Source organism: Anser cygnoides, chromosome 18 (genome assembly GCF_040182565.1).
Source record: "Anser cygnoides isolate HZ-2024a breed goose chromosome 18, Taihu_goose_T2T_genome, whole genome shotgun sequence".
Lineage (NCBI taxonomy): Eukaryota > Metazoa > Chordata > Aves > Anseriformes > Anatidae > Anser > Anser cygnoides.
In genome coordinates this window covers 2516744-2534443 of record NC_089890.1, presented here as the reverse complement: position 1 = coordinate 2534443, position 17700 = coordinate 2516744, and the positions used below count along the sequence as shown (strand labels likewise).

Sequence of the window (17700 nt, the reverse complement as noted above, 5' to 3'; positions counted from 1 at the left end):
GGGTGGTTTCTTCTACTGGGGTCCCTACAAGACCACTGTGGGAGATGGTTGGACAGCCGGCACGTGGCCTAAAAGTCTTCTGCTTCCACGTGGCTGTGGAAATGGGGTTAAGTACATGGGGCCTGCGGGTTAAAGCTTTCACCTGGCCTCTCTGACCTGGCACACCATGGTGTCGTTCAGGCTTCTGCCTCATTCAGTGTGGGTGATGTTTGTAAAAGGGTAGATAAATGGCATTTAGTCAAGTTCTTAAATGTTTTGAGGGCAAATGAGGTGCTGCTTCTCCTTTGCAGAAGGTAAAGGGCAGAGGGTTGGGAGTGCAGGGACCATGGTGCTGGTAGGTGGGCTTCAGTGTTGGCGTTAGTCAAAATCTCTGCAAGCAAACAGTGCTGATCCAGGTGAGGGAGATGTTTGGGGCTGGAGTTAGAATTCATATGAAAAAAATACGTACAGCTGGGGACTGTTATTACCTGCATATGAGCAGCCGTATTTTGACAGCCTATAGCAGCATGCATGTCTGCAGGAAAAGCCCTAATGAAAGTGCTGGAGAAAATGGGAGCATGGAGGTGGGTGTTCAGCAGGCATGCAGTGACATCAAGTGTTGGGACATCCTCGTTTTTTGTAAAATAAGCAAGGAAGGAAAATGCTTTTAGATGATGACCTTGGCAGCATTTTTTTTTCTCCTGCAGAGGAAATTCTACAGTTGAGTTACAGTCCTGAACCTTGGACGTGTAATAGTAATCTGCTTTATGCTCACATGCTGTATCTTAACACACCTTGGGCACGGTCAGGGCGTGCATGCTGCTTTCGTTGCTGCTGGTGGCCTAAAGCAAGGCTTGAAGCAGAAAACCGTGCGCACAGTTCCTTACTTGTAAGGTTATTATCTACCAGTGCTTTTCTCACCATAGGTTGCTTAAATGTGGGAGGGGTCCGGTATGTGTAACAACAGTGGTAGATAATTCAGCAACTTGAATGCAGAAGTCACTAAAGTGATTTATTAAATGCTTTCTCTCAAGACCTTGTAGGTATTCTACTCATCTGATAGATGAGGTACAGAGAAGTTCAATGATTTCCCTGAGATCGCAGGGTGTGTCACTTCTTGACGTGGAAATCAGAGCAGGCATACAACAGCGACAAAGTCAGATGTATCTTGAGCAAGGTCACAGACGTTGTAGACATAATAGATATTTTCAAAAATACAGAGTTTTCATAGCTTCTGTGTCATTAGAAGTTAAAGTCATATTAATCTCCAATAAATTCAGGAAAGGCATTCAATCTAGCATCTCTTCTATGTGGTATCTCTTATTTTTAATTTGTTTCACAGATTCAGTAGTACTTAGCAACAGTGGGAAAATAAACCCATTCGAAACAGACAATTAAACAAGGTCACTGGGGCAGGGAAGCTAGAATTATTCAAGAAACAACTATTGCAGATGCCATCCTGGGAATAATATTAAGCAAGGTACGCTGCTGTGGGCTACAGTGTCTTTCCTTCCTAGAAATTTTATTGCACTCTCTTGAAAGACATTCAGCTTTTATCTGCCCACACCATTACACAGGCAGCGAAGGGAAGCTGAGAGCCTGGCTCCTGCCTGACTCTGCATCTGCACTTAGATGCCCCTCCATGGGAGGCAGAAACAATATATATTTCTCCTTCGGAGAGGCACTTCATCTGTGACATTGGTTTCCGGGCTGTTGTGATCAGCATCTTGCCCTTGCACTGGTGCGCTGTTGTTGGTCCCCTCCCGCAGCTGCCCTGCCACTGCAGCACCTCCATTACTGCAAACTTCTTGAATTAATTATCTGAAGTTCATTGTTAAAGCAAATGCTGGCTCTATAGCAGGCATGCAAGCCACGTCTGCCCTGTGTGTTTTCTTTTTGGAGAAGATGGAGCAAGGGGAAGGGGTGAGATGGGCACTGGATCTTTTGCATGGCTGTTGTACTTGCGGGGAGGAGGCTGGGGAGGACAGTTCCACTCATCCTCGTACCCGCTACTGCCTCCTGGAAGTGGCTGAGCCCTTTCTGAGGACAGGGAAGGCAGAGCAAAGCATAGTGGGGGGGGTAGGGCCAGGCTGGGGACAGAAGGGGACAGCCCCTCGCTGGAGAGGCCTGGCCAGGTTCGCCTTTGGGCCTGTGTTTTGTTCTGCCCGGCCCCACCACCGCTCCCGCACCACAGGAGCTGTCCTGCTCTGCTGCGGTCTCGTTGCAGAGAAGAACAGGGTCACTTCCAGCGCTGGGCTGTGCCCGAGCCCATCCTGTCACAGCCTCACCACCCTCGTCCCCAGAGCAGCTCCCAAGGGTTTTGAACAGTCACTAGCTCGAATGCGACTGAAGGCCGGGTTTGTTGTTTTACCATTCACTTCTAACTCATTCAGTTCCTCTCTTCCGTTTCTGACTGTTCCCCAGCCCCAAGTGACCAGAATTTTCCTCTGTGACCTTGCTGTAAGACATTGCAGGTCCCCATGAGACCGGCGTGTTGCCTGGGGACGCCCCAGGGTGGCACTTGGGGCGCTCAGCAGAGATGCTGCTCCTCCGGCACCCCGATGGTCCCACAGCATCCAGACTGGGCCCAGTGCCGCCTGGCGGCCTGGGGTCACTGCAGGCTGTAGTCACCTCGTGGCTGGGCAGTGCCCAGGCCACAGTTCGCTGCCAGAGCAGAGAGTTTTGTACGGCCTCTGCCCACAGAGCTCTGCTGCCCATGGGCAGGAGGTTGGGCACACGGGAGCTGAAGGGGTTAACCCAGTTTTTATGACCAGAGCGGTCGATTCTTAATGCCGCATCATTGTATTTTATTTCCACACACATATTCTCTTGCTATAAACCTTTGTGTTATACGTCTTGGTCTTTATTCTATAATATGTTCACCATCCCACAAATTAAGAAACACAGAGGTGTACAGCACCGACAGTCTTTTTTTGTTTGAAAATTGGGTTCTTAATTTCATCTGGGGCTAAAAGAAAATTGCTTTATCACAGATTGCCATGTAAAATAAGTAACGATCGTGTTCTCCTTAACCCTGGTGTACTCAGGGAAATAATTCGCAGGCTACTATTGGAAGCTATGTGCTTAATTTCACCAAATTTGATAATTTAACTTAAATTTTCTACATGTTATGAGTCTGTTTTCAGCTCTCCTGAGGCAGATGTGATGACTGCTGGGTGGTCAGTGTAGGATCCAGGTGTAAATCCAGTGCAGGACTGGGGGTGAGATCAGAGCTGATGCTCCTCAACTGGTAAGTTCAGGCCACAAGCTCAGGGTCTCCCCGTATTTCCTGCTGAGATGCTGGATCCCACCGGTGACTGACCGCCAGCTGAAACGTGGAGCTGCAGAAGAGGAAAATTGTACGTAGTTTGGACAAGTCTGAAACCTCAAGATGCAAGTGAAAATGTTTGAGTTTAGTGCATTACATGAGGAATGGCAAGTTTGGGAGACGTTAATGAAAAAATTACATCTTTCTAGGCATGTAAAGTACCATCGCAGATGTGCTACATGTGGTGCTGTGTCTCCTAAAGGTATGGGATTGTGTTGTTGAAGGTAGAGCAGCTCCATGAATGATATTTATTAAAAACAGTGGCACTTTAATGGAAACCAGACACCCCAGCAAATTCTTAAAGCATGTTCTCAGTCTTCCTGTACTCAATGGTACGACCACTAATTATTTTTTTAATATCTTTTTTCTACATATTTTATAACTTTCGCTTTAGCATAAAATTGGAAGCAAAATCCAATTGTGTAGGAAAATTAATTTCCTTGAATTGAAGAAGCAATCTACTTGAGACTTTTTAATCATTAGATGGTAACTGTGCACTAAAGAAAGGAAGACCATTAAAGTAACTTAATAGACTAGGATAAACGTTTTCCCCTGTATGTTCTTCATCTTTATTTAGAGATTCATGCTGAGGATATTTCATAAAAGCTGTTCTTCTTGACCTTTTGTCACTTGCTGTATAGAAGAGCCAACAGAAAAAACGGCAAGGAACTAACGCTGTGGATTTTTGGTTACAAAACCAATAATTCCGCTAAACATCTCTGTTCATCCTTTTCTGCCAATTTCTGCTTTTCCTTTCTCATTAAAGAAAAAACAGCTATCGGGACAAATAAATGCATTGAGCTGAGCTGAGCTGTGTGATTTTTAAAAACAAACTGTGTTAATGCTTTTAATTAAGGGGCAGAGGAACAAGAGGTTTTATCAGCTCTTTGTCTGCAGGCCATAATTTCATTGTGGATGGGCTATCTATTATTGTAAACGTCCACCTTTTTGAAGGATTTACTACAAAATCAAATGGTGTTTTTATTTAAATTGTTGAGCGCCGCATGATTCCTCATTTATTTAATATGGAGGCATTGTTACAAAGAAGAATGTAGCACTTAATTTGTATTGCTTGAGGGATCTCAGATCCGCTCGGGAGCGCTGCTTTGCATGCTTCATGGTTATCGTTTGTTGAAAACAGAGTGTGCAGGAAAATGAAGAAGAAAATGTGAAGGTGAAGTTGCAAAATCCCCATCAGGCTGTTTCTATAAGCATTTTAGGAAGGATGAGTGACTCTCTGGTCTACAAAGAGAAGGAGTGTTGCAAAATAATGACAAAAAAAACCATTCTTGTGTGGCAGTCTAGGGCAGGAGTGGACAGTTTGGGGAACTTCTTTTTCACAGTCCTTTAAATTTGTGCTTTACGAAGCTGATAACAGCATGGCCAGCTCCTGGAACCGGTGGCTTTTCAAATGTTGTGGGTAACTGAAAAATAAGATTATTTTATTTGTAATGATTAAAAAACAAACAAAAAAAACACGCTCAGTTTTGTTTTTGCCAAGAGGTTAGGTTTTTGTTGTTAAATGACTGTGGCATGCCCTCGCAGTGAGAGCATGGGGCTCTCCATCCCTACCGGGTCAGGCTTTGTGGCTGGTGCCTGGTCTCTGGGGTACAGGTCCCGTGCACGGCTGTTGAGGGGTGTCCGGTTCAGAAAACCTGGCTCACCTGGTGGTGAGCTCCCAGAGATCTAAATGATGGAGTCAGAAATGCAGATTTATTTGGCTGAAAACTTTGTTTTTTTTCCTGTCAGCGTGACTGGAGAAGTCAAAGGTCCCTGTGTCCACCGCATCTGTTCCCCATGGAGGGGACAGGCTGGGTTGTTCCTGCTCAGTGTAAAACCAGAGACACTTAGCTTCTATTTAATTCCAGCAGGTAATGTAGGATAATGGAGCTATTACATTTGGCGTCTCTAACGTGGTTATCATTTTAGAAAGAATTGTTTCTGCTAATGGCAGTTAACTTGCTACAAATAAAGCAATAGAATTGAAATCTTAAGTACTAGAGTGGCAGCAAACCATGAAACATTACACCGCTTATTGGAGGGAAGGCCGAGCGGGCTGTCAGGGAAGAAATCTATTGAAAAAAAAACACCTCAGATGGATTCTGATGCTAACTAATTTAATATGGCAACAGCATTTAGCTGTTCTACCAGTCTATCAAAAGTATTAAAATGCCTATAAATAATAACACTTAAGTGGCTAGAACTCTTCATCCGAGGAGCTCTGGGGTTTTGCAGGGACAAGCGTGGCTGGCTGTTGGCGGAGCCGTGGCGAGGCCCCTGCGGGGTTATCGCATGCTGCAGCCACCTGCATGCACCAGGGTCCCCCAAAGGCTGCTGTGAGAGTTACAGGCGTGTTGGGCAGCATGGGTCTGATCCTCTCCATCCGTAACCCACGTCGGGGTGGGTTTGAGGGCACTTTCCTCCTTTGTGGTCGCTAAGTGCTTGGTTCAGCCTTGAGTGTGCCTCACGGTGTGGACAACCCATGAACTGTGCTTTGAGCCAGGAATTTGAGGCCATCATTAAAATATGCCATCCTGTTGCCGTGTTTCTACCTCAGAATCCAATTTCCTCCAGAAAGCATGCATTTCTAAGTAGCCTGAGATTCCCAGAGACATGGGCTACCATTTATGTTAAGTCCTGGAAGTGTTCCCCAGGTAGCACAAAGTGGGCGTCCTCAGGCAAGGAGCTGCAGAGATGATGGCCCTCCTGTCCTGCACAGGGCTTTGTTTGCTCAGGGTAGGCAGGAGGGATCCTGAGAAAATAGCAGTACCTTGGCATGGCTCACCTGCAGAATTCGTCATCTCCTCCCTGCTGATCCCTTCAAGTGGATCTTTGGTTTTTATCCTGACAGCATGGATTCAAATGAAAGCAGGTTAAAGGGGCAAATGGTTTTTATATTTCTATTTTAGTACAGAAAATATCCCGGGGGGTAAACTCTCCACATACCATAACCACAACAGATTAGTGTATCCCCAGGCAGCAAGGGCATAATGATACGGTTTTGTTCAGTGCCATGCTCTGTAGCAAAGCGTAATTTTATGGAGAGGGTCACAAGTGTTTAACTGCTCACAAAATACCCCAAACATGATCTCAGCTTGTGGAAATCAGAACAGCATCCTCATCTCTGGGAAGCTGTATCAGATGGAGATCTGACGAGCGCTTTGCAAGGTAACGAGGGAGGGACGGTGCGTGTGCATGTGACAGCAGGGGTGGTTAGTAAACACAGCCATCTACAGTGTCCTTGAAATTGCATAGTTATTATAAATTAACCCCTGACACTGAGTTTTCTCTCAGTCTTTCTGCTTATTACACTGATGTCATCAGTGCTGGTAGTACTGCTCTCATTTTCCTTTGTTATTTTCCTTGGCTGGACTTGCTTGACTTGCTTTCCTTACCTTGCTTGGGCTGCTCCTGCAGAGGTAGGGCTGAGCAGCACTGTTAGCTGGAGGGCATGAGGGTTCACAGGGTAAATGTGAAAACTTCCTCACACTAACCTAGAGCACCGTAGATAGCACTGTAACTGAGCAAAAGACACAGCAATGATTCTGTAAACAGTTGCCCTCAGTTTTTGAAGAATTTGCTTCTGCGTCACTCTTGTTGATAGCTGGTGTTGATAGCTGGTGGATAAAGATCTGAAGTAGAAACTTCATTTCACAAATACTAGTGTCCGTGCTGAAGTTGACTGTGTTCCTAGACATGCTAGAAGAAAGTAAAAGGAAGGAAATACCAATATTTTATTTCCTTCACATATGGCAAATGGAAACCCAAAGAAGTTGTGCCCTTGCTCACAGACATAGCAAGATGTTTGTGACAGAGCAAAGACCTGAAGACTTTTCAGTAATTTAATCCTAGAAAAACTCTTTCTCCACTCTGTACACATTGAAGCAAACTTGCATTTTGGACAATTTCATTGCAGTGGTGAGATAATGTCTCCAAATGCACAGAGCTCACTCATTGCTGCAGAGTCCCTGCGATCACTGATGTCGGGGGTACGTGGAGCCAACGGGAGCTTTGCAGAAATCAGCCTTTGGTCCACTAAAAATTAGAAAATGTCAATAATCTGTTCCATTTTTGTTGTTTTTCTTTTCATACAGGACACCAGCGATGATTGGTTGCTCCTTTGTTGTGCACAGGAAGTTCTTTGGAGAGATTGGGCTCCTCGATCCTGGGATGGATGTGTATGGAGGAGAGAACATAGAGCTCGGCATCAAGGTTTGTCATACACCTGCGAGAAAAAAATGTACCCAGCATTATTTAAGGAATCAAAAGCAACGCTTTAACAAGTTAACATACACAGTTGCTAGAACGCTTCAGGGGAACTGAGCATTGACTTGATTTATAGCATTTTAAATTTAAAGGGGAATATGATTTGGTTTTAGGGGTGAGTGCAATTTATTTATTTTTTTCCTGGGATGCTTATCTGTGTGACTTCATGCAAAAAGCTACTGAGATGAAATGGCATGCTAACACAAACAGGCCCCAGTCAAGCTGTCACACTGGTTACTCTAAGTTACAGTTCTCTTAAATATCAGGAAAAAGATGGTGCTATTTTGTCACGAGAACAGTCTTAGGGAGGCTGGTGGGACTCTTGTGAGTATCTCAAGAAGACATGATGCCTGAAAATATTTTACAGGCATTTCACAGCTGCAAATAAAATATGTTCATAAACAGGCAAAATGTGCTTTTAAAAGTGAAACATTAATAGCCACATTTTCAGAGCTGTCTCAGTAAATCCATACAGACATTCGTTGTTACGGCATCTACTGTGACAACATCACTTGATTACTATGTACAGTATTAGATGTGGTTTAGCGATTTGAGTGTTTACATACAGTGAAGTGATTCATAAGCAATGAATTCAATGTTCAGAAGCAACATGGGATGGCAAAGCCTATGGAGATTTTTCCAGGCATGGTTTAGAGCACAGCACTTGTACGTTAACAAGCTGATAGGGAGAGACTTGAGACTTATAGCTGGAAAATTAAATTGACTCTGGTGGTGTAAAAATGAAAAATCATTGTTCAGTTCATAGATTTACCAAAGGATATTTGCTTTGCTGGCAAATCAAAAGAAACTTTAAAAATCTATTGTTATTGGCTACAGGGAGCAATAATCTCATTTAAACAAGGGAATAGAAATTAAAGGCTTTAAATATGCCACATAGCTCTTCCCCTTATGAAGTAATTATTGTACATCATCATGCAGCTTGCTTCCTGGGTCTAGAGAGATCCAGCTCCAAACAAAGCTTCTCTTGTGACTATTCTTATTTGTTTGTCTATGGGATTTTTTTAATATCATCATTGTAGAACTAGCCTTCTCACAATTAGTAATTCAACCCATCTGTTAGGTTTTGGGGGAATTTCATGGAAGATTGGCTTCTTAACTAGAAAAATAAGATGGATATCTCAGGGACAACTGATGAACATATGTCCTCTTCTTTTTCACATGCTGAACTTTTTAGAAGAAATATGTAATAAACATCCTTTTGGAAAAAGATAATCCCTCTCTTCCCCAGTGACTCTTCCAGGCTTCCGTTTCCAACCCATATGTTTCACTGCTGTTTGCACACCCATGTGTTGTGTGTTCTGGTCAAGGCTTTAAAAACATTGGTGGTTCTGACAGCTGAAGTACCTAGGAATTCTACCTTGTAAGGTTGTTTAAACAGTAGATTTTCAAAGATTCCTGAGCTATGCAAAAAAATCTTGCATCTCAGTGCAAGTGTCTTATGTGGGCAACCAAGAGCTCTGTCCCATTTCATATGCATTAATATGTGTTGGCCATTGTGTAGGTAGGTCAGGTAGCTCTTATGGAGTGAGCGTTCTGTAGATGGGGTGTTTAAGATTGCCAGATATTTCAAGTTCCGCTTTACAATAAAAATTCAGTTATAGTTTACCCAAGGCTAGTTGTTGGTTGTATAAGGAAAGAATCATTACAAATTTGAACAGATGTCAGGTCTCAGATGGATTTATCTGTTTCTAATAGTCCTGTTGTACACAAGCTGCCAGCCCTTCCTCACAAGCTTGCAACTTGCCATCGCTGGCTCTCCAGCAGCCATCTCACGTTACCGGTAACATGGGACTCTTTATATTCAGATGGAACCTTTAAAAAAAATTATTCATGCAGTATTGAGGCTTTTTGTGCTTTTCTGTTTGTTTGTTTTGGCTGTTTAATTGCTGGCTGTAGTTGGAAAAGCAGTTCGGTGGTTCCTGGTTTGTTTTAGAGATTTTTAGATGAAAATATTTACAGAAAATATTTATTTTCCTTTTGATGGTGATACAAATTCTATTCTGAGAATCATGTGGCATTTTAAAAACATAATATTCTTGTATTACAAAAAATGCTCAAAGAACAAAAAATGAGATAATAAACCCGTTGAGGCTATGAGAACAAAATTGAAAAATTACAGCGTTTCAGGCAAAAACACAAGCCAGCTGTATTACAGTAAAATTAAAGGTAAGTAATCTGAATAACAAACTGAAATAAATAACTGAGGAGGTTGGGCGGTCCTAACCTAGAAGGATGGCCCAACCGCATGCTAAGCAAGACACTCATTTTGTAAATATGCTTTGCATATTCTAAAATAAGCTGTATCTACATATAGTGAAATATATGGGCCATGTGCTTCTTTTGGTTGCTGATTTCAGTCAGCTCAATGAGAATATTTCTACGTGAGCCACTTAGAAAAACAAAACCCCATTACTCACATTCTCAAGGTAGCTCGGGGCTTGCTGCTCTCCCTTACGTGCCGGGGAGCGTCCTTGGGTTGCTCAGATAATAATAATAATAAAGCCATTAAGCGTGTTGTTGCCCTAGGCAAATTCTTGTTCTGCTCATGGGGTAGCTTTGGCCCTGACAAGGGGAACATGTTGTTCTTTGTATTATTGTATTTTCTTTTATCACACTGGAGTGTCTCCAGAAGGTTGTGCTTATTCTCCTCCTCTTGTCCCTGATGTCCACTACTTCACTTCCTGAGGCAGAATCGACTCTAATTCCCTTTTTCTTGGCAGAGAGCACAGAAATGTTTGCTAAGCAAGGCAGTGTAGGCTAATATTTCAACTGAGAGATTTTCAATGCATTTTCTTTTTCTAAAGTGTGCCTTGCAATCAAATTATAACAGTGCTGGATCAGTCTTATTGCAGTGACAGCCACAAGGACCAAGCGTTTGATCAGCCTGTTCCTGAGTTCATAACTCCCCACGGCAAAGTGTTTGCGGAAATCTTGTCCTCGTGCCGAGCTGGTGACTGGGCACAGATGCTGGTACAGCTGCTGGAGCCTCGGTGTATGGAGACTTTAATCTCATGGTAGTGCACTGGCTTTTAACTTTTTGAAATTTCAGTATGGTAGGGACTTGGCACTTGGGACTGAGTCTCCCAGTTGCATTGGTGGAAGAAAAAACTCTAGTCCTGGTGCAAGGCATCTATAGCTTTCATGCACTCTCACTTCTGTTCAGAAGGGGCTAAGAAACACGAACATCTCTTGAAAAATTGCCATGGCCCTGCTGACTGACCTGCTCTTGGTCTTGCCATAGAAGCACATTTTGCCAGGGCTCGCTGAGCTCCCACCGCCTGTCCCGGGAGCACGCGGGTACTGTGGACCTGTCCCCTGCTCCAGGCCCACCTCCTTCTCTTGGGCTCAGAAATACCAGCCTGCTCTCCCTGAACAAGCTTTCATCCACCTTTGTTAACCCATTGCTGTACTGAGTAGATTTCTCCTCTGATTTTATGAATCCGGTACTCAATTCCCATGGCTTGAAAGTGATGATGTTGCTCAGGGTCCCCACAACTCCATCTGTGAATTTTGGCAATTCTCTGACAGTTTCTGCTCCTTTCATCAGAAGTTTTTATTTTATTTTAAACCTGTTTGTAGCTCTGGCTTTTAGTGACTGTGTGACTAAGCAGGAAGACTGCTTTTGCGGCATGTCACGCTTTTTCTCTGCACAGAGGGTTTCGTGGATTTTCATGGTTGGTCACAGACATTCGCTAAAGATGCTCCGTAAAATTGCACGTGTCTATTTGAATAAAGATGCAAAAGGCTATTGCGTGACTGTTGCCATGATTTCGAAGTCTGGGATGGGTTACAAGGTTGTTTTCAGAGGATTTTGTGCTACTGTCATGCATTGCTAATTAAACTCATTTGAGTTGTCTTTTAGAGATTAATTTAATCAATAAAGATATTATTACTCCTTTGATGGTATCATTTGTACGAATTGTCACTTGAAGAAAGCAATTAACTGAGAATGCTTATTAGCTGATCCATCCCACACCTTATTTGTGTAGTAAGAATCGATTATTGAATTCATTAAGAAAAGCACAATTCAGGGATCCCTTTGAGGTTTAATGACTGACTCAAGCCATGTTTTATTATGAATGTTAAATTGTCTGAAGTTTGGGTTGGGTCTTTAAAAACTGTTCCAGAGGAGAAGAACATTGTGCCCCCTTGTATCCCAGATTTTTTTCCCCCAGATTTGTCATCTACCTTCATCAGGCCATTCTCCTGGTGCCACCAAGCCAACAGTTGCGTCTATGGAGCAGGCAGAGTTTCATATATTTGTGTAGCTGTAAGGGCTGGAAATATTGAGCTTGGGGAAGCAAATGGGAGCGGTGAGGGCACTGAGCATTTTGTTGTTATTGGTGATTTCTTTAATAATCAGACTCTCATCCTGCAGCTGCTCAGGCACGTACGTGACCTCATTGCACTGGCAGTGACATTGATCCTTTCCCAGAGGGTACCATGCCTGTGCACCCTTTGGTCTTTCAGAAACCCTTAAAATAGATGAAATAACATTTTAATGGTACAAATCTCTTGTGTTCGTTTCATCCATGAAGGAGCCCATTTTGTTTATACAAGTACAATTATTCATATGTTGAAATGTTGAGAGGGTCAGGCCCTCAGATGAAAAAAAAAGAAAAAAAGCCATCAAATAGTTATATTTAGACTGCACAAGGGAGCTTGACTCTTCTTGCATTCAGAAAATCAAATCCTTCTTTTCCTGCATACGTTTTCCATAATATTATGTTACATCTTTTTGTTACAAAGAATGAAGGTAGGATATTTAGAGCAAGCATTTCTTCTGGCATCCATGGCTTTGTGGGGTCCGGGATGACATGTGGAGGAAGGGCAACCTGTACCCAGCCTTATGGGAGGCAGGAAATTTCCCCCATGGGATGGCGGGTGGGAGCAGAGGAAGGATGTCAGGGCAGGGCCCTGAGTCAGGAGAAAGCAGCTTTGACTTTTTTTTTTTTTTTTTTAAATTAAATATTTGAGAACAGGCTTACTGTCCCAGCCTGACTGGGAACACAGGCTTCCCACATCTTTCTCTGATATTGTGCAGATCCCTGAAATGGAGATTGTTAGTTGTGAGTGTAATGGAGAGCACATAAAAGGATGGATATTTGGGCAGGTTTTTACTTGAACAAACCTAATATTGAAATTGTTATTGCCTGTCATCAAAGTGTAAAAACTATTCCCGGTTAGGGTAGAATTTATTTGTATAACACCAACCAAACACACAGACACCCAATATCAGGTGTCATGTTTTGACTGCGATGTGTGCTACTTCTGTCATTCCAAATGCGTTTTGCCGGGGCTTTTTCTTTGATCATCTTCAAATGCCTCTCTCTTTCAGTTCTTCTGATTAATATATTAAAGCCTGGGTGCAGACAGAGATAACTGGCGGTAGGCAGCACCTGAAATCCTTTCTTCACCGCCCTGTCCATCAGCGTGGGTGTGAATTACAGCGTTTCTCCGGTGCCTGTCACGTCTGCTGGCTTCACCAGCCGCCGCGTGAGGCTTGCGGGATGCAGTGCTTGGTGGGATCTGGCAGATCTGTGCTGATACATGGTTACGTTTGTTATCTCTCTGAAAAATAGGAGGCTGAAAAGCATGTAATTTATTCATAAGGCTTTATTAGGCTTGTGAGGGTTTGCTGAGATGCAGTAGTTAGGGTTGAATCAAGTTGCTCATGATGTGCAGGGTTTTTTTTCCCCTGTCTGCACCTACCTTTGCTGAGGCTGAATTAGTCATGAAATTATACATGTGGCAGTGAATGGTATTTTTGGAAAGTGTGGGGGCAAATTGGCCCAGACTTCTGAGGGAAGGACTTTCAGGTAGGGTTTGCTGCAAGACGCCTCCCAGGCTTTATTTGTGGTGGGTTACGGGGGGTGTCAGCACGTCAGCGGACCCGCGTTTCTGGGTGCCAGGAGAGAGGATGTCCCTGTGACTAGTGGAATGCTTTGGGGTAAAATCACCAGCTATCAGTTGCCTACGTGGGGGGGTTGTACTGCTCAAATATCCCCTCTTCTGAAATCCCTGAGGATTGCTGCTGAGGAACTATGAACTTCGTGATGTTGGTTGGATGCAGATAGTGCAGATGAAGCCCCCGTAGTGGGGGGATGCTCAGGTGGGGCCTTTAGCAGGAGGGGAAGGGGATGAAGCTCCAGGCTCACCTACAAGGGTAAGAGATCTTGGAGCTAGGGCAGGACCTGGTTTGAAAAGGGGGGAGCCCGGGGGGCTAAACCTCGGTGAGAGTAATGGGAAGGGGCATCTAAGGCAGGGGAAGTTTTGTTTTACAGACATAGGAGCTGTGGTTGGCCCAGCCCGGTCTGCACAATGAAGCTGAGCGTGGAGTTGTATTGTGTCTCCTGCCTTGGTTTCTAGGTTTCTAAGCACAAAAAAGCCTCTCTGTGGCTTGGAGCAGCCGTGGCAGAACAGTTTGATGCAGGCTATCACAGATCTGCCTATGGCTTTCCAAGACCCCAGAGACTCCTGCAGTGTAGGAAGCGTTTAAAGAAGAAACACAGAGAGAGAGAAAAAAACCAAACCCGCCAACAATATGAACTTAAGACTAGCTTTTAAAAAGTACTTTATCAGTCAGGCACTGAAATCCACTTAGAAATTGGGGCTTAAGGCTCTTTCCAAATGAAAATCGAGTTAACTTGGAACAAAGTAAGAGGCAGAGTAGAACTGACCTTGGTAAAGGTCTTAGAAATGTAGCTTCAGAAATAGCAATATAGCAGCAATACATTACCTTTGTGTATGGCCACAGTCTGTTTATTTGTACCTGTATCCCTGCTAGGGAAGTTGATTTTGCTCTTCAGAGTGATTGTTGTGTGGTTGGAAGAAATATTTCCACCATTGAACAATATCCAATCACTGCATGCATTTATTTTAAGAGCAGAAATCAGTACAAGTATGACTTCAGATCCTATGTTTGGCATTTTAGTTGTCAGCTCAGTATTTACTGTTGGTGCTTGAAAATGCTTTATAAAAAGCTCCGGTGTAGTTTTCCAAACTGGTAAAATGCTTTTCATCAAAGCTATCTCCATGGAAATGGAGCCATATTTTGATTATTTTCTAAACAGGCTATAACCCTCTGCACCGGGAGCCGGGGAGCAGCTCTGCTCTGGCAGCCGTCAGCACCTGGGCGCTTTATAGCTATCCCTCCTTGGGAAGGGAAATTGCAGGCAGGCAGCCGCAGAGCTCCTGTCTCTCTCTTTCCTCTTGATAGAGGATGATTTGTCATCCCTGCCTGTTACCCACTGACAGATGGGGAAAGGTAGAGGAGGGGGAAGGGACCGCTGTTTTCACCCCAGTTGATTCTAGATTTTTACTGACAAGTTGGTTTTTAGGCCAGGAAGACACCGATCATCTTTGCTGGGAAAGATGATAACTCTTCGTGGGCAATAGGCTGTGTATTGTGGTTGAGATTCACTGGTGGATGAAGAAACCCATTTTAGGACTCAGCCATGCCTTATCTTCACTTGAAACAGGCAGATGTCAGCTATTTACTGATTTTTCACAGGATCGATGTGTGCCTTTGGCAAGCAGTAGTTAGAGATCTGCCAGACCTTGGTTTAACACGCTGGGCTGGAGGTGGAGTCCACCCTGTCCATCCTGGGCCTAGGCAGGGAAAACCAGATGTGAAGAGCAGGCACAGCACCACAGTGGCTAAAGGGGCTGCGGAGGTTCTCGGAGCCCAGCAGTGTGGGTTATTCGTGCTTCTGGGAGGGGCTCAGAGGGGCTCGTCTTTGGCCCCACTCGGCTCCTCCTGAACAGAGCCTTCCCATGTTGTTTCTTCCACTGAATTTATTGTAACGGGATTTCTTGTAACAGATGTTGTCTGGTGAGGTTGCTCCAGGAGCTCCTCAAGCCCAGGTGCTCACAGCCCTGCCCACGTCCAGGCTGGGGGCATCAGACACCTCCAGTACCCCGAAGACAGGTTGATTTTTTCCATCGCATGCTGCATTCACTCTCAGTCTGTATTTTCACTCTTTTCTGCGTGTTGCTCAAGGGGTGCAACCATTCCTGGCCGCGTTCCCTCAATATTCTGTGTGGGGACACCTGAACCCCTCTAGGCATGGAGCAGTACCTGCAGCACAGTGTGACCCCACTTTCCTGTAGCAGGAGTGATGCATTGGCTGGCTGGGCAGGGACACTCTGAAATATGGGATCCAGGTTGCGCCTTTCAGGTATTCATCAAATCATCAGGCATTTTAAGGACTGTGTGACCCAGGGGCTTGTTGGCAGTCACTGTCGGGTGTTGTGTCTGGGAGGTAACGGGGTTGGTATAGGTGAAGCCATCAGGCTTGGCATAATTGTGTTTTGGATTTCACCCTCTGTTCTTGCACAGAAATAAATTACTTAACTCCTCTATCAGCAATGGGCATGAGAGCTAAAAAAGGATTCCCTTACCATTTAAACTGACATATTCTCCTCTGTACCACAAGACATGTTGGGTTGCTTCTTTATGAGCCTTCTGGGCCCTGCTGAGTGGAAGCAGCCTGGGACATCCCTTTCCATCCTCCCTTCCCTGGCTGCGGTCACGTTTCCAGCACTGAGCCCTCATTAATGTGGGGGATGATGCATGAGCCAGAGCAGTCCTGGCGCTGAGCGCCTGGCGGCTGCAATTCACTCAGGAATTGCTGAGATGCAGCAAAGTTGGACCCCCTGAAAGCCAGTTTTTTAACATCGCTCCCTGGAGAACAACTGTCCTTTAAGTATTTCTGGGTGCTTGAAACAATAACTGTCTGAAATCTGCTTTCTCCTTTCACTCATTGCTATACAAGGTGAGCAGCAGCACGTTTACTCTGTGCATGTGCCTACGATGTCTGGGGTATAAATTACCCTATAAAACAAAAAACAGGCTCGTCTCTTCCTAAAAACCAACTCCAAGCCAAACTGAACTTTGTCTTTTCACAAAAAGCATGCTTGGGAAATGCCAAGAGAAAATTTGACATGAAATTACGTGCCAATAAATGAGGCTCATATTAAACTGAGATGAGAAATGTTTTTTTTTTCATCCCATTATATTCATAAAGCTTTCAGAAAGCTCCCTGTTCATCATGAGTGCAAAGGCAAGGTTATTTTTTTCTTTTCGTCTGTCCTTTCTTATGAGAAAGCCTGACTTGTGATGCACTTTCTGGGACTGTGGGACACGCTGGTCTCTTCCGTACCTCATCCAGAGCCATGGAGCTGATTTTATTACTCTCACCAGTCTCTGGTGAGGTGGTAGCGTCAGACCTTGGAGCGGTCCAGTCTTGTCATCACTGTGCTTTGGTTTTGTTTTTTTTCCCCAAGGCTAAGGCTCTCTCTCCACTGATTACAGGTTTCTCCTAGGCCTGAGGATTGTTCCTGTTGAAAATGTTATCGCTGCTGTTACACTCTTGTGATTTTCAGCCAAAAAGCTTGTAGTTAGAAGTTCCTGACCAGCTTTTAGTGTGTTCAGTGTCTCGGTAAGGCTTTGCAGTCATCCTCTCTCAAGGACTTTCAGGTCAAACTTGATTGTTTTTACAAACAAAAATGCTGTTTTAAGAGAGCCCCTGCTGCAGTTGCAGTCTCGGCTCCGAGAGCAGTTCCAGCCGTATTTCGTGTTCATCTGGGCTCCTCAGAGACACAAAGCGCAGCTGGAAGGCAGCCTGATGGGTGATGGCAAGGAATGGCGACTGCTCTGCATTTCCATGTGTGTGTCAGTCCCGGCTCTGCTGAATCAGCAGAAGATAATAGCAACAACAGTGGCATAAATGACCAGTTGTTGCCCTGGCCCTGTAGCAATGCCAGCTTCTTTCCCAAATTAAGGAAGCCCTCTCTACCGGGAACTCCCTGGCCTCCTGCAAGCGTACTTGAAACATCCCAATTTTGCTGGAAGACGCTGTGTGTCCTCTTGGACTCCCCCTTGAACATCCAAATCCATTTGAGGTCGGTATCCTACTCTTTGGGATTGCTTTATATCGTTTTCTTATGTCAGCTTTTGGCCAGGTTTGACGGATTTTTCCATGTTAGTCACCTGTTTCTCCAAGAAATTCAGCCCAGCATGTTCGTATGCCAGTCACCTGCCTCCTGACCTTTTGCTTTTCGGTGTTACTGGGTAGGATTTGCTGCTGTGCTGTCACAAGCTC

General features: G+C 44.4%; 1 protein-coding gene across 5 annotated transcripts in view; it reads left to right on the top strand.

Moving 5' to 3' along the window:
- The window catches only part of GALNT17 (polypeptide N-acetylgalactosaminyltransferase 17), a 210236-nt gene that overhangs the window by 128743 nt on the left and 63793 nt on the right, over positions 1–17700 (top strand). For all 5 annotated transcript variants that reach the window (XM_048068094.2, XM_013189317.3, XM_066979434.1 and 2 more), the window contains one exon: positions 7402–7519. In XM_048068094.2, the coding sequence (XP_047924051.1) occupies positions 7402–7519 (118 nt within the window). The remainder of the gene's footprint in view (positions 1–7401; positions 7520–17700) is intronic.